Source organism: Phaethon aethereus (genome assembly GCF_964289735.1).
Source record: "Phaethon aethereus genome assembly, chromosome: 6".
Classification (NCBI taxonomy): Eukaryota; Metazoa; Chordata; class Aves; order Phaethontiformes; family Phaethontidae; genus Phaethon; species Phaethon aethereus.
The window spans coordinates 21,010,756-21,026,337 of NC_138580.1; the positions used below are offsets into that span (position 1 = coordinate 21,010,756).

Below are 15,582 nucleotides of genomic sequence, written 5' to 3' on the forward strand. Positions count from 1 at the left end.
TGCTCAAGTCACTCACCATCCTCATCTATGAGGTACAGACTCCTATATATATATCTAAGACAGAACTGTGCAGTCTAAGATGAGATCTTTGGCTGCAGCTCCTTTGTATCAGCCTGACTCAAAGCCCATTCCAATTAATGACAGATTTTTTGGAGCACCTTTGGCCCAAAACTAATAGTACATTTTATTAGATTGGAAATACACTTTTACAATATTGTAATATATGTGATATATGTGTAATATTGTAATAAATGACATAGATTTAAGGATTTGTTTTTCTTACATTTTATTTATTTCTTATCCAGAGAACAACTTGGTCATTCTTCTTAATTATAATAAACGTTACTTCACTTCCTTAGAAATGCAAATTTTTCAGACCAGGCATCATCGCTTATACTTGACTAATTACTTAAATTAAGCTTTCCTCCCCTCAGTACATATATTTCAGAGTGACGTATTTCTGCCAGTGAATCTCATATTTTACATCAGTCTGTAAACTAACACACTTGATACGAATATTAAATAGGATAAACCTTGGTAGTTAAATATAGCTCTTACTGGTAGCTAAATGTCATCTGTTGGCTGAGACGAGACATGATCATTTTGAAGAGATGGATTTTGAGTGATTTTTCTACAAATATCGTAACTGTGCGTAGACTTGAAATAAGCAAATGTATCCTTAAGCAACAGAAGAGATCCTTTGATTTAAGGGAGTTGAACTTTGAAGTTGGGACTAAATGATTTCCAGAGGTCATTCCTAAGCTATTTTTTCTATGATTTCAATGATTCTCCATCTTGTATAATGAATTTCTAGTGAAAAAGAACAGTATGACTAGCTTCTTATAAATACAGGCCCAAACGATCCCTTATGCATTTTGTCATTATTGTAGAGTACTACAGCTACTTTTCGCATTATCTACCATTTAAAGAAGCTAATTAAGGAAAGCAATAGAAACTAATGGTAGTGTGGAATTTCCTATTCAGGGTATTTTGATGATGTGGTCTTCTAAAAAAGAAAACATACTTGTATAGTTTTGAAATAGATGCAGAACAGAGAACCTATGGTTGATTAATGCAAATATATGAATACTAATCAAAGAATCTTTGTTTCTTTCTCCAATCTACCAGATACATCTTCAGAAATACATTTTCAGAAATGTTTTAATTAAGTTTACAATTATCCTTGGTATGTTCTTTTTATCCCTTTGCTAATAGAATGGATCAAACCATGTCAAACTGTAATACAGTTAACAGTACTACTGCTGGTTTTTTTCCTTCACTCATCTTTTACGTAACTTCCAATATATAAAGCTTCTGTAATGTCAGTCAAAATCTAATTAGAGTAGACATACATAATTTAATAAAAAAGAGTGCTGTACCTGGTGGGGAGATGTGAACCTTTTTTCATATGTCAGTTGACTACCTTCTGTGGAGAAGCGGAAACTTTTCCTTCTGATACTGTCTTCTGACTCAGACTTGGGGAACTTATCAATATCCCCTTTGTCCTCTGCTTCAGACATTTCTTTCTGTCTTCTTTTCTTCCTTCTGTTTCTTCTTTCTTTAGCACTCTTTGTGCTCAACTTTGATGCTTCTGAAGAACTTTCCAAGAGTTCTCCTAATCCCCCTACACCACTGAAATCTCTTGATGCAACTGATGCTGCTGCTACTGCTGCTGTTGCCTGTCAGGTTACAAAGCAAGGTATTCTTAGTAGGCCAACAATGAACAATTTTATAGGCTTTTATCAACTGCTTTCATTATCACTGTGGTAATACTGCTCTTGTATACCTTGAGAGTGCAAATATAAACAAACAGATTAAACTGAAGATAAGCTGTTGAGTTGTATAGCTCCTCATTGTTTAGTAGCATGACCTACTTGAAGCATCAACATCAGCAGAACAGTAGCATCACTATTCCTTAAAGACTTGCTGCACAAGACACCAGTCTAAAATTAAGGTAGTCAGAAAAGTATAAACATGGGGCTTTTTCATGTATTCCAGACCTGTTTCCCCATTTTCTCTTGAGAAAAGCCCCACATCGTGTTCTAATTTGGCTAGTCCATTCCGAGTCCCTACAGAGAAAACTAATCCCTAACATCCACCATATGAGTTAATGTATCACAACCTAACTAGCAGTCTACAAGCAGTTGAATCCAGCCTTTCTTCACTGTCTTCACAGCAAGAACACTCCCCTCACTTTCCTTCTACCTTCATTGGCAACAGGGACACCCTCTAGACATGTCTTCAAGCTTTCCCACCCTCCCATATGTCCCACTGTAACAGCAATTTAGGTCTTTGTTACAGATAAGAAAGGTACATTTATTGCCTGTTGCTGCTGCGTCCAGAGAGAAGAAAAAAGTTTAGGTTTTTTCTCTGATGGAAAGGCATGAGATGACTTGCTGGAGTGAAGAGCCATCCCAAAACTCAGGACCTGGATCTTCAACTACAGTGGTCAGCCTACCTGATTTGGTTCATTAGGGAAACTGGTTCATTTAGTCATCAAATAAAGGAATAATTGAGAGTATATCCAGGATTCTTCCTAGAAAGAACTGTCTGGGAGATTGCTATGAAATTCTGCAGTGGAAAATATGTTTTGGAAGCTGACAGGCTTCAGCTTGTGATCTTACAGAAAAGAGTGGTGTAAGAAATGGCAAGAGACTAGGGTTACATAACAAAGATGATGGGTAATTATTCAGAAAAACTTACTGTATTCAATGCGAAATATTTCAGGAATTATGAGAATCGCTCTACAGCAGAATAGTTTGAAAGCTCATGGTATAAATCAATGTCTTTCTGCACCACAATGTACAACCCGTGGTATGCAGGTTGATTTGATGCATAATTTTTCTGCTAAATGGAGTATTAAAAAGATTCTGAAGTGTTTATCAATTTAAAAAAGTGATACTTCAAATTTTGTCATACTGGTTGCAGAATATCATCCTTCAAATGCTGTAACAGAGACAAAGGCAGCAGATACTAAGTCACCACCCATCTACTTCATAATACTAACACCGAAGGTCAAACGAGTGCAGCAATCCAAAGACTGTTGTGATAGCTTAGGTTTGTGGATGAATAGGTTCAGTGTCAAGGGAGTGAAGAGATGGGTCCCACACTCATTTCAGCAACTAATTCAGCAGCTCCGTGATCCACCTTGTAATGCATACTTTCTGCTAATATTCTCACATACATCTTGACTGTAACACTGCTTTTCTTCTAATGAATTGAGTGGCCATTCATTTAAAAAAGTAACGACTTCCCAGGGCCTTTATCCAACCTTCCTCATAGTCTGAGTTTCATATGGTTCTCTTCTTCTTCCTAATCCTGGATCAGCTTCATCTCTGTCCCCACTCCCAAACACACAAACATCTAGATGAGCCTCCTGATATCTTTTGATGTAATGTGATTTAGTGCCTTTTGTGGATGAAAATAATAGGGAAAAAAAAAAAAGTACTCTCTGCTGATATTTATCTTTTTTAAAATTCAAATTTTGCAGGAGTCTGCTTTTTTGTTAGTGATTTGGAAGTGATAAGGTTTAAAGACTAAAAAAGAGATATGCTAATTAGACTTCACAGGTCATGCATAAAGATTTCTTTTCAAGAAAAAGATAGAGTTTCACTTTCTATTAGCACTTTATAGAATTATTTTAACTTAGTGAAAGTAGCTGTAGAATACTACCAAAACTATAGTTTCATAGGTTCTAATTTGCTAGCATTTTATAAACATTGTCCTGTTGAAAATGACAATATGCCAGATGAAAAGCAACAGAAAATCAGTCCAGAAATTATAGATGTCTGACTCAGCTGAATTCCTGCATATATTTTACTTTTAGATAAGAAAACCTCACACAAAATTATCTATTAAAATGTCTTTTTCTCATAAAACTTTAAATAATTTTCTTCTCTTTTCAAAGAAAACATAGATTATGCTAAAAGAATTCTGAAGTAATACCTTTGTTATAAATGTAAGGATATATAAACTTCTGATTGACTTTAGTGTGCTTGAATTAGGGATATACTTAAATAGCTTGCTGGATAGAAACCTAAAAGAACACTGATTACAATCCTTCTCTCTATTTTCTGAATATTGGGGAAGAACTATTAAGTATAGCAAGCCTGGCAATTCTCACTCAGACCATAAACCAGAAGTAACATCACTAGACTTTTTTCATGCTGTTCATAAGATCTGTAACATAAAGCATCATGAACTATGACTACTAAAGTCAAATTTCTAGGACATTCTTATCACAAATATTTTGCTTTTACAGTCTTTTGGTGAACTTAGTAGCATTCTTTTCTGTACCGTTAACTTGCTTTATTACTATATGGTTAGTTCCTGATTTTCATAGGCTATTTCCGCTTTTATAACTTGCGTGGTAAACAAGACTTTTTTCTTTTTGTAATTCATTGTACAGTTTATACATGTTCTAGTTCATAAAAGATTATTATCATTGTTTGAAGAATAAGGCTGTTCAGAAAGTACAATTTCCATCATTACCTGAGCTTCTTCTTGTTGCTTTTTCAGTTGTTCCAGCATTTGTTGAAATTCTGCCTCTTTCTGCTCTGCTTCTTCCATGGTTGCTTGATTCTGTTCTTCGTAGGCCATGGCAACCACAGCCAGGATCAAGTTGATCAGGTAGAAAGAGCCCAGAAAGATCACCAGAACAAAAAATATCATGTATGTTTTCCCAGCAGCACGCAGGGTCTAGGGAGTAGAAAGCATATCTATATATTATTCCACCACTTACCTTTGTTACTGCAACAGCATTATGCTTTCAGCTCAAGTACAAATAAGCCTGTTTATATAATTTTGTATGTCACCCACAGTTCACTTTTTATATCATAAAAATTTCTTACCAGCTGATACAGGTTTTCCCAGAAGTCCTGAGTCATTAGCCGAAAGAGTGACAAAAAAGCCCAACTGAAGGTGTCAAAACTTGTGTAACCATAGTTGGGGTTTCTACCAGCTTTCACACATATATATCCCTCTGGACACTGCCTATGTGAAAACCAAACAGGAGGTACTTAGTCATACCTTTTATTTTCTTCTAGAACATACTTATTTTCTTTTGGAACGATATGCATTATTTTTTCCACAGGAAATCCATGAATTACAATTTAATTAATTCAGAAAAAAAAGTCCTAAGAAACAAGCTAATAAGAGAGTAAATGAAAGGTACCCCTTCCATCCATTCACTGGTTGAAATGACCTAAATATTTAAATTGTCCTCAGTTACATTTTGCAAATGGAATCTTTATTCCAAATTAATAATTCCTGGCAGAAATAATTGCTAAAATGTTGTTAAGGTTACAGACAGATTAAACAACTCAGCTGTTCAGCTAACAATTCCAGCTCATAATTGGGCAAGTGTGTATGGCAGAATTTGCCAGTAATGAAAAAGAGTTAGGCTTTGAAAAAAAGATTCAGTCTTGAGCTATGAAGTCACTACTGTGCTTTCATAATATTTTACACATTCTTTTTCGCAGTTCTAACCTTTGCTTTCATCCTACTTTCTTCAGTCAGTACATCTCCAAAATAGGCTTTACAAGAGTTCAGATTTTATCATTAACATCAAAATCATTTTCCAGTCAAGCAGGAAGAAAGGCTGCTGATGAGTATTTCATTTAGCCAGAGAGTAAAATATTTTGATTTAAGAAAGAAACCATTGTTTTGCAGCAAAACTCTGTAAGTTCTATAGCACTGCTAAATACAGAGTTGCAAATGCTACCGTTAGTTTTCATGTTATTGCTTTTTCTACAGAACATAACAGAGGATTTTTGAAAGGGTCTTACCCTGCATCAGAGCTATTTCCACAAAGTAGGGCATCTCTTTGTCCTTCCAAAATGTAAAAATGGGCTGTGTGGAAAGCATTAGAAATATATGTGAATAAATCAAATTAACCTGAAAGTACTACAAAGGAAAACAAAAATAAATTGTAAGAAAATCAAAGTGACTAGCTGCTGATCACTTTGTAGTTTGTTTAGGAACCCTTCTGGTTATTGTTCTTGTTTATTGTATGTATTTGATCTCTGTTAGTCAGTGACTGTAAGCAGTTCTACATAAGGCAGAAATAGAAACTGTTCAATATTCTTTGATCACAAATAGTTACATACTATAGCCACAAATGTATTAAAAATAGTTGTATCAGTCATTCTTACTTTCATCCTCAATGTAATCCTTCCAGTTAAATGTGCTCACTGTCATATTAACAAATGTACCATTTTCATCCATTGTGCTATTAAAGTAGGAAATAACATTTATTTCAAAAGTAGAGTTGTCTGGAGGCCACTGCAGGCATTTATTCCTCAAGTTGCCCATGAACAGCTGTAGCCCTATTAGTGCAAATACACTCAGACAAAACACAGTCAGGATCATAACGTCCGAGAGCTTCTTCACAGACTGAATTAGGGCTCCCACAATAGTCTTTAGGCCTATAAAGAGAAAAGATCCACAGATTCATCAAAGAGTATCTTGGCACTTCCCATATAATTAAGATGTCATGCAGACACTTAAAAGAAATTATTTTTTATTTCTCAAAAAGTAAAGCTTCATGAACAGCCTCAAAGCTTGTGAAGATGAATGAAAGAAAAAGATTCATTTTTATGAATATGCAATGTACATATATTCCAATAAATTGAATATATAATGTATTCTCAAGCAGGAAATTTTATCGATCTCTCTTTCCTGTTATAGATTTTATTTTATTTCTTATTTTCTCTCTGCATTTAATATTCTGCCAATAATTCAGTATCTAGTTAATATTAAATATGACTTCACAACAGTATGAAGTATGTGAGTACTATGAATTAGAATTGCAAGTGGTTTGAGTAAAAAAAATCATTTGCGTTTGATAAATTTTCCTGTGCAATTTTTATCTCCTTTCTGGTAGCTTTTTTGTTGTTACTTGGTTGTCTTTAAGAATAATGTTAATTTTAAGTGGTAAAATAAAGGAGAAAATTCAAAATCAAGAAAGCCATAGTGCTAAAGCTTTTTCAATGTAAAAGAGACAACTTTGTCATAATAAAATGCAGAAAAAAAGCAAAATAACCCATAGGCCTCATATTTGATGTTTCATGCAAGAATCTGTTAAACTCAAAGGCTGATTTTGCAAAATAAAAGAAGCTAATGCTGAAAAGGCAGAGAATCATAAGCCAGGCTGATGATCCATGACTTTTTCGTTTGGGTTTTCTTTTTTTTTTTTTTTTTTTTGGCAACACAAGCAGCAAACAGCAAGACTTATGCTCAAAAGAAGTGAATTCGACTTCAATGGAATGAAAGTCAGCCTCGGTGTTTAACCTCGCTCTCACCTGGAATGACTGATATTGTTTTCAAAGCTCGGAGAACTCTGAATGTTCTCAACGCTGAGACATTGCCCAGGTCCACAAACTCTGTCACATATCTGTAATAGGGGAGTTCACACACAAACACAATGACAGCACACAAATAACAATCAGAGTTACGAGGGGCCTAACACCTTACACCAACTACTTCTTACCTGGGATTACAGAAATAGTTTTCAAAGCTCTCAATACTCTGAAAGTTCGAAGAGCTGAAACATTGCCTAGGTTTACAAATTCTGTTACATACCTGTAGGATTAAATCACAGTTATTCAGAATTGAGGCAGAGCTTATACTAATTATGTGGGTCTTCAAAACCTCTGTGGCAACATTAGCAATCATATTGCAAAATTTACCTGTCTCTTCACTACACCTTGCTTTTACAATTATTTATTTTCAGCAATTTTGCTTAAATTGCATTGAAGTTAAACTCACTGATTTGTATTTGAACAGCTAATCAAACTAATTAGCTTATAATAGGACGGTGACACGAAGTCAAAGGGATGGCTTCCATTCTGGTCAGCAGAAAAATGTAGGACATGAAATTAGTGTCCCTAAGCAGTAACCACAGTAGCGGCTGACACTCTGTGCTGGCTCCTGCCATATTTTACTTTGATTCATGAGTACTAAAAGTGTGATATGGCATCTAAACTTCACAGGTTGCAGAAATGAAATACTTTTAAATCAATGTATTTATTATAATAATATTTGCCACTAATTTCATGCCCTAAAATCTTAAAAAATTCTTGAACCACTTACGCCATTAAAATGACACTGAAGTCAAGCCAGTTCCACGGGTCTCGCAGAAAAGTAAAACCTTCTAAACAGAAGCCCCTTGCAAGAATTTTGATAAGTGATTCAAAGGTATAAATTCCAGTGAAAGTGTACCTGAAAAGCATCAAAGCAGGAATAATGGATGTTTGCATACTTATGCTTATAGACAGTGCCCTTTTTATCAAAGATAACTTGCAAGAAAATAATTTAAAAGTGAAAGGAGAAAATATGCTATAGATACAGATATAGATCTATATCTATAAAATAGATATAGATATTTTCTAAAAGCTTAATTTAATCTCAGTTTTTGTGCTTGCAAACCATTTCAGACTCTAGAATTTATAGATATATTTCTGACTTTGATATTTATATGTACATTCTCTGGCACTCACAGGGCTGCCTCTGCATTCACAAATAAGGTAGATGTCTAAATGTTACCAAAAAAAGGGATTTTTTTTTAATGTCAAAACCAGAGATTTTTTGTGAAAATCAGTTCTGGATAATAACTATACTCATGTTTATAACATAGGTTATTTTCATAAATAAATAGGTTCATAGGTTTATTTCATAAATAAACATTAAATACGAGAAAACACGCCCAGATTGTTCTTCTTGAGGATGTGGAGCATGATTACCGATTTACCTGGTGTAGGAACAAGCATTCATTTATAAACATAGAATAGTCAGTTATAACCAGAGTAATGCAGGGACTTCCTGAGGCCCACGTGGGTCTGTGCAGACCTCCAGAATAAAGGAAATCTACCTACAGATCCTACTGCTTTTCTTTCAGACTCGGCAACCCTAACAAGCCATAGCCACTGTTGAGCATCCTGGGAATGGGTGAATACCAGTGCAGTTCCTAAATATATCATTAAGAGTAAGATTCCTTAATGCAGTGAAATAAATAAATGGAAATCAATAATGGCTATTGAAGAACATGAGGGAATGAAAGAAACCACAAGTGGTTAGAACTAGGTTTTTCATGAGTAGTATTATTTCAGAGAAAAACATAGTATTTCAGAGAAAAATGTGTATCTGTATTTTATTAGAGAATAAACATGCACATATAAGCATGAACAAGAGAGAGAAACAGAAATACTGTGTAGTTTCCTTACTTCTGTGAGTTCTTTCTTGATCCTTCATAGGCAAGGCCCTTTCCTCAGTGGTTTGAGCTTCTTTTGGTTTGGGTGTTGTGTGTGCTTGCTGTGGCTGGCACTTGTGAGTCCACATCAGTGAGCCACAATGAATTTGTCCCACTGTGCTAACATCATGGATACTCAAGCAATATATCACCGGCCTCACCAAAGACATGCAACTATTTTACATGCACATTGGAAGTTCTGGAGCTCCTTTTCCAGTTTACAGCTCAGAACACCCAATGACAAGAGCTCCTGTTCGTACTTCACGGCAGAAGTTCAAATATTCCTCCAGATACAGTTTTAAAGAACAAGGCATTACTCTTAAACCATTGAAATTATTCATAAGAAAACCAGAATGATATTAACGATCTTGTGAATTCTAGTTCTTCATGACTCTGGAAAAGCCCATCCTGACATGCAACTTCCCAAAAATGCTTCTTGTTTGGAGCCACACGAAAACAAAGTAGTAAATACAAAGAAGTAAAAATGTTTAACTTACTCTACATTCTTTGTCCAGTCTGGAGGGTTACTCATGGTCATAAATACGCAGTTGGTCAAAATAGTGCACATGATAAGCATGCTGAATAATGTAGATTATAGTCAAGGGATGTAACACAGACAAACATGACAGTTTTATAACACTGAAATAATTTAAAATATTAAGTGTATAAAAATATGTACAAATAACATGACATCTTAAATGAAATATGAAAATAAAGCTTTGCACATAATTTAATCTGTTTGGAATGGTATGCCATCTGGCATGTTATGGTGCAGTTACTGTAAAACAACGCATTACTTTTATAATTACGGCAGGTTTAGGATTTAAATGAAACTTAAATACATCCTTAAGTCTGTAATATACCCTTAAGTCTATAAACATATGAAACGAGTACGCAGACATAATTACGCATTGAAGCCAGCGGGATCATTCTAAAAGATCTTGAGGCAGAGGTTGGTTTTTTACACCCAAGTCGTTCTTTGGACATGATGGAAATAAGTTTGAAAATGTTCTCTGTTATTCTGACCTGGATCTTTTATAGGACACCTACCCCAATGCTGAAAACACAATGCTGAAAAAGTATGCCTGAAAAAGCTGCTCTTCACTCATGCTCTTTTGTCCTTGCTAAGGGAGTCTAGTTCATGAATAGTACTACTGGTCTTGGTAAAAGTGTGACCTTAGATATGTTCAAGTGCAATGGTTTGTTACTAATTTGGCCTTAGCTGCAGGGCTTAGTAGGGGATCAGGTCTCCTTTTGTATATAAAGCCTGATATTTAAACTCTGACAGCTTCAGGTGGTTCAGTAGAGAATTCTCTCAGTAGGAATGAGGATCATACTGCAATTCACATGTGATATTGCTGCTTTTTAAGTGTGATCAGCATATGTTTAGTTAGCATAGTATACCCACATGGACATAATTTGTATATCCATATGAAATGCATTATTTCAGTAATTAAATAGTTTAAAAGGCAACCCTTAAATCAACATTAAGAAAAAAGGATATGAATGTACCAAAATCTTGATAGCAATTTTTCTGATGGGATTAAAAGGAGTTAAAATATACAAGGCAGATGTGGCACTGAATCGGAAAATTGCCTTTCCCTTATTCAATACTATGAAAGTCTGGAAAAAAGAAATGCAAAATTAAAATACAGTGTTGACTACATAGATGTCTTTACCTCCTCCTAAAGGTTTCCATTCTCCGCCTGGGAGGTTCAAGTTCCGTTCTACTGTCTACCTGTGGTAGGAAAACAACTGATGTCTATGAATACAGTGGATTAAGCCTTGCACAGCCAATTCTCCAATTTGCTAAATTTCCCAGCATGTGGACTGAATTCTGATATTATTAAATTTGGTGGAAATTATCATCACCAATGTCAGTTCATCAATAACAGCAAAATGCGGCATTTTATCACTAAAATATTTTCAATTTTGTTTTTAACAAAGTCTTTGATTAAAGTCAGAGTTTCAAATTAATAAAATACATTCTACCTTGTGAGCAAACAAACAAAACCAAAACAGCAAAAGGACAATTCTAAATGCCAATTTGTATTTAGAACAAATACTTGACAGTTTTATACACATATATCTGGTGACAATGGCAAATACCTGTCACTAAACAATTAACCATAATTTAAAAATAGTTTTGCTTTCATTTTAGTTTTTTAAGTACTACCAGTACCAATTATATATATCTTCTAAAAATGTATCAGTGAAAAATGAAAAGGGATACATAAATTGCCAGCTGACATCATTCTGAGAGTTCTGAGACAAATGTATGCCAGAATTTGCCACCCTATAACAAAAAATATTTTCTTCAAAAAAAAGCTGTTTTCATTTTTAACAATATGCTCTTATTTTCCCTATATGTGACCACCAAATTTAGGTAGTTATTATCTTTAAAAATTTGACCTGATGAACCTACAGTTCATGTTCACTTTCATTCTGTTCCTGTTGGTGGTCATCGCCTAAGTGTTTTCATTTTTATTCCAAGTGCATTTGTGTGTGAGGTTTACTTGCATCTTTGATGTTGTTTGAAATATCTTCAGGACACAACTATTCTTCATTCCTTTTCCTCTTTGTCAATGGTAATGGCCCTGCTTTGTGTTACCATAACAGAGTTTTTGTTATGCTCTCAGCAGAGCTATGTAGTATCACTGTTCTTCATGTTGATTTCCATTCTCCGTAAAAACTTGGCTGTGATCAGAAAAACGCTGCCCTCTCCGTGGCCTTTACTGCCTATATGGTCTGCTGTCTCTGAGAGAGAAAGCAAACCTCTCTACAGTGGGAAAGAAAACAGGTAAGGAGGGTTGCCTGTTCACAGAATAACATCAAGTGTATCACTGAGGATGACAGAGGATGGACTCACACACATTGGCATTTTTCTCTGCCTACAGCCCTTCCCAGCTAGAAATGCGAGAAAGATGTTGCCTGTCCCAAGGTCACTGCTGCAGCAGAGCCTGAAGACAGACTCCAATTCACATACGATTTTCTCTGCTTTGACAAGTTGTTGATTAAGAGCAGTTTCTGCTATTAACTGGCGGAAAGATGACTAATTCATTGTTTAAGACGTCCATTTGTTTTCTGTTGAGCGCATTAGGCTGGGATGTAATATAAATACAGATGCCACCTGTGATGAAAGAGTCTGCAGTTTACTCTTGTAGACTAACAAGTCCATCAGTAGTCTGAGTTTTTACACTTTTGTTCCAAAAAATCTGACTACTTTTTTTGATCATTGGAGGTTAGAAAGTATAATTCAGTACTTCACAGGTTTTCTGATACTTCATTTGTAGAAGACTTGTTTAGAAAACTTTATTCCTGAACTTATTTATGCAACTTTATTGCTGAGGTTTTTTGCAGCTAGTCAAGAAAAGGTCTTAGTGCACAGAATTATATTGTAAATAAGAATCTGCATGGAACTGTTGATATAACTAAAACCATATAAATGAAAATAACCCTTGGCAACACTCCTTCTCTGAGCTTTCATTTCTTTAAGTTTCTTTAATAATGTTAATATTTGTATTATCTATAGCACTGTGTATTTAAGTTTGGCAACTGTTAGGTTATGCAATTACATAAGGATTCTGCTTTACTTGCCGTTCCTATTACTGAAGCCATAATTTTAAAAACAGTTTTGCGAACCAAATACATTTTATACATACATAGATAGATGTATGTTCATATACGTTATATAGTTATAAAAGAAACAAAGAATATGGTTACAGTCCTTTATTTCACTAAGTTGGATGGATGCTACCTGGTTATCTACAACCATCTCCACTGCAAAACCATGCTTGGAACACCTTGTTTGTCATATCCAGTCAGTCTTACTGGTACGCTGAGATCAGGAAAATTCAGTCATGTTCTCAAGTTCAGGCAAATTCACGGAAGCTATATCTTCTTTACACTGAGATAAATAACAAGTAACTCAACTGAAGTTGAAGGAGTCACAATATAGAAGACCATAAATCAATTCTGTTAAATGAAAGCATGTTTATGTATATTTAGTGGCTTGGTGGCTCTAACCATCATATTTTGTGATTAAACTTTTCTAGTATAGAAAATCATATTCTATTTTGTGCAAAAGATAACTCACTTTTTTATTGATATAATATGGGTCCAGGTCTTCCAAAGGTTCAGATACCATTCCTGGAGGTATGTCACCATAAATAAATGGCAGTGTCTTCCCTGCCTCCAAGTCACTGTTTGGTTTTGGACCATTTTCGTCATCATCATCTGTATGCTCTTGCTTGGGCTTTTTAGCTTTTTCTTCTGCAGAACGTTTTTCAATAGCTGCGAGAGAATCTCTAGTAAAATAGCGGAAGCTTTCAGGTCCTGGTGGTACCAGCAGTGCCTGTGCCATGTTTTCATCCTGCAAATTTAATTACTTTTAGCCTCTTGCATAAGAATGACCTATAAAAGAAAATTAGATAATTTAGTAAAAACAGATTGCACCAAAAGAAAAAAAAAACCAAAACAATTGCTCAGAAATCCTTTGCAGGCCTGAAATAGAAGCATCATATTTCAAGGCTGAGTGAAAGTTAAAAGCAACTGCTCAGAATTTATTTAGATATTTTATAAATTAATTTTCAGCTTGTTCCTGCAGGTCTAGAAAAAGACACTATGTCTGCCCACAAACACAGCTTTGCCTATGTCCTTACTCTCTCCCAGACAGAGCAAAATACTGATACAAGTGTTTTAACAGTATCTTTTTTTAACAGCAAGTATAAATGCATATGCTATGAAGTACTCTTGAAAATTGTAAACCTGTATTTTACTAGTTAATGCATTTTATCTTCCTGTATTTTTTCAAGTATTGGCAATCCTTTACAAATGTAAATACCTTAATTCAACGAAAAAGAAGTTTTTGTATGATTAGTGATGTTTAAATGACAGCAACTGAATTATGGGAGGAACAAGTATCATTTGTTCTTATTGACAGTGTACTGTGCTGAAGGTTAATATTAGATACCAAAGCAGGTTAGGGCACGTTTATTGACTGTCTGTGAGCTGTGAATTAAAACCACAGACCTTTTAAGTAAAAGGAAACAGGATGCACGATCAAGACTATGTGGGAAAAGAATGCTGCTGATGATTTTTTGCAAGGCAAGTGTCATAATATTATATCAGTCTAAGACTAGTCTGAAATCTAAGACTCTGGTTCCCTATGAATGTCTCTGATGCCGGTGCTGGATGATGTAGTCCCTGCTGCTTTTTCCTGCCCTCTGCACTAACCTCTCCACTGCACAACAGGTCTCTTTATGAAGCCCGGCAGTGCATTGGCTGAAAGTAATGTTCTCTTCTCTCTTCCAAGTCCTCCTGCAGCAGGACCAGTTGCTTAAACTGATGTGCTGTACAGCACAGTGGAGAGGTTTGAATGTCTGGAGGGAGGGAATGGTGGCAGGAAGGCAGATCTGGTTAAGGAGCAGTGCCACCAAGTAAGAAGAGATAGCCTTACTTGATGTCTACTTTGCAAAAGTTTATGGCATAGTGTAGTACTAATTTTAATCAATTTTTAAGAGTGAGTTTCAGTGCCTGAAACAAGTTCTAACTGTGTTTTCTGTACATGAAGTCATGAGCCTTCCCTACATTACGTCATAAATGTGCAAAATTTGTATTATGGAGTTGCCACGTCTAGATTTGAGACATAATACTGTATTTATGTGCATTCATTCAACAGCCGTTCTCCTAAAGCTTCTTGGCTGTCTGGAGAAGTTTGTAGAAATCACAGACGCATACTGTCCCGGTTTCAGCCAGGATAGAGTTGGTGGCGGCTGCGTGGTGCTTAGTTGCCAGCTGGGGCTAAACCACGACACACACACACAGTGCTACAATAACGATCTTATGAAATAATGCTTTCCTTTTCAAATGACCCCCAAAAATGCTGGATGAAGGTAGAAGGGGATGCTAAAAAGCACTCAAAGAATCTACAATAGAAAACTGTAGGAAAGAAATGAGACTTCATGTTCCTCAATCTGAATTACCAATCCAGTGACATGCTGGGTGAACCTGCTCCTATGCCACCTCAAGTCTATCTCTGGAGTAGGTTCGCAGCACAGCATCAATATGTACGATCAGCACTGAGAACACTGAAATAATTTAGTTGGTAGATTATAGCACCAGGCATCTAAGTAAAACAAGACCAGAACCAAGGTACCTGACAATAAATTTATGAATTAAATACACTGTAATATAAACGTGAAGAAAGCTTTTCTCAAGAAAGAGCCTGGAGGACCATGAGTTAATATAATGTCTAGAATCACAGAGATCTTGGAGGCACTGGAGGTACTGATGCAGCATAAATTGAAAAATAAATTGTTCAGCCAGTCAGAGTC

General features: G+C 35.4%; 1 protein-coding gene across 17 annotated transcripts in view; it reads right to left on the reverse strand.

Annotated features, from left to right (window-relative positions):
• The window catches only part of LOC309406180 (sodium channel protein type 2 subunit alpha), a gene marked incomplete at its 5' end in the record, with an annotated part of 59,583 nt that extends 45,657 nt beyond the window's left edge, over positions 1-13,926 (reverse strand). For 4 of the 17 annotated variants that reach the window (XM_082001253.1, XM_082001248.1, XM_082001256.1 and 1 more), the window contains 10 exons: positions 1,380-1,670; positions 4,492-4,698; positions 4,851-4,992; positions 5,787-5,850; positions 6,153-6,425; positions 7,490-7,581; positions 8,092-8,220; positions 9,745-9,825; positions 10,734-10,870; positions 13,344-13,926. In XM_082001253.1, the coding sequence (XP_081857379.1) occupies positions 1,380-1,670; positions 4,492-4,698; positions 4,851-4,992; positions 5,787-5,850; positions 6,153-6,425; positions 7,490-7,581; positions 8,092-8,220; positions 9,745-9,825; positions 10,734-10,870; positions 13,344-13,610 (1,683 nt within the window). Of the gene's footprint in view, positions 1-1,379; positions 1,680-4,491; positions 4,699-4,850; positions 4,993-5,786; positions 5,851-6,152; positions 6,426-7,301; positions 7,394-7,489; positions 7,582-8,091; positions 8,221-9,744; positions 9,826-10,733; positions 10,871-13,343 lie in introns of all 17 variants that reach the window. The other 13 variants (XM_082001250.1, XM_082001261.1, XM_082001255.1 and 10 more) reach the window with 7 other exon arrangements.
• Between the last annotated feature and the right edge of the window lie 1,656 nt (positions 13,927-15,582).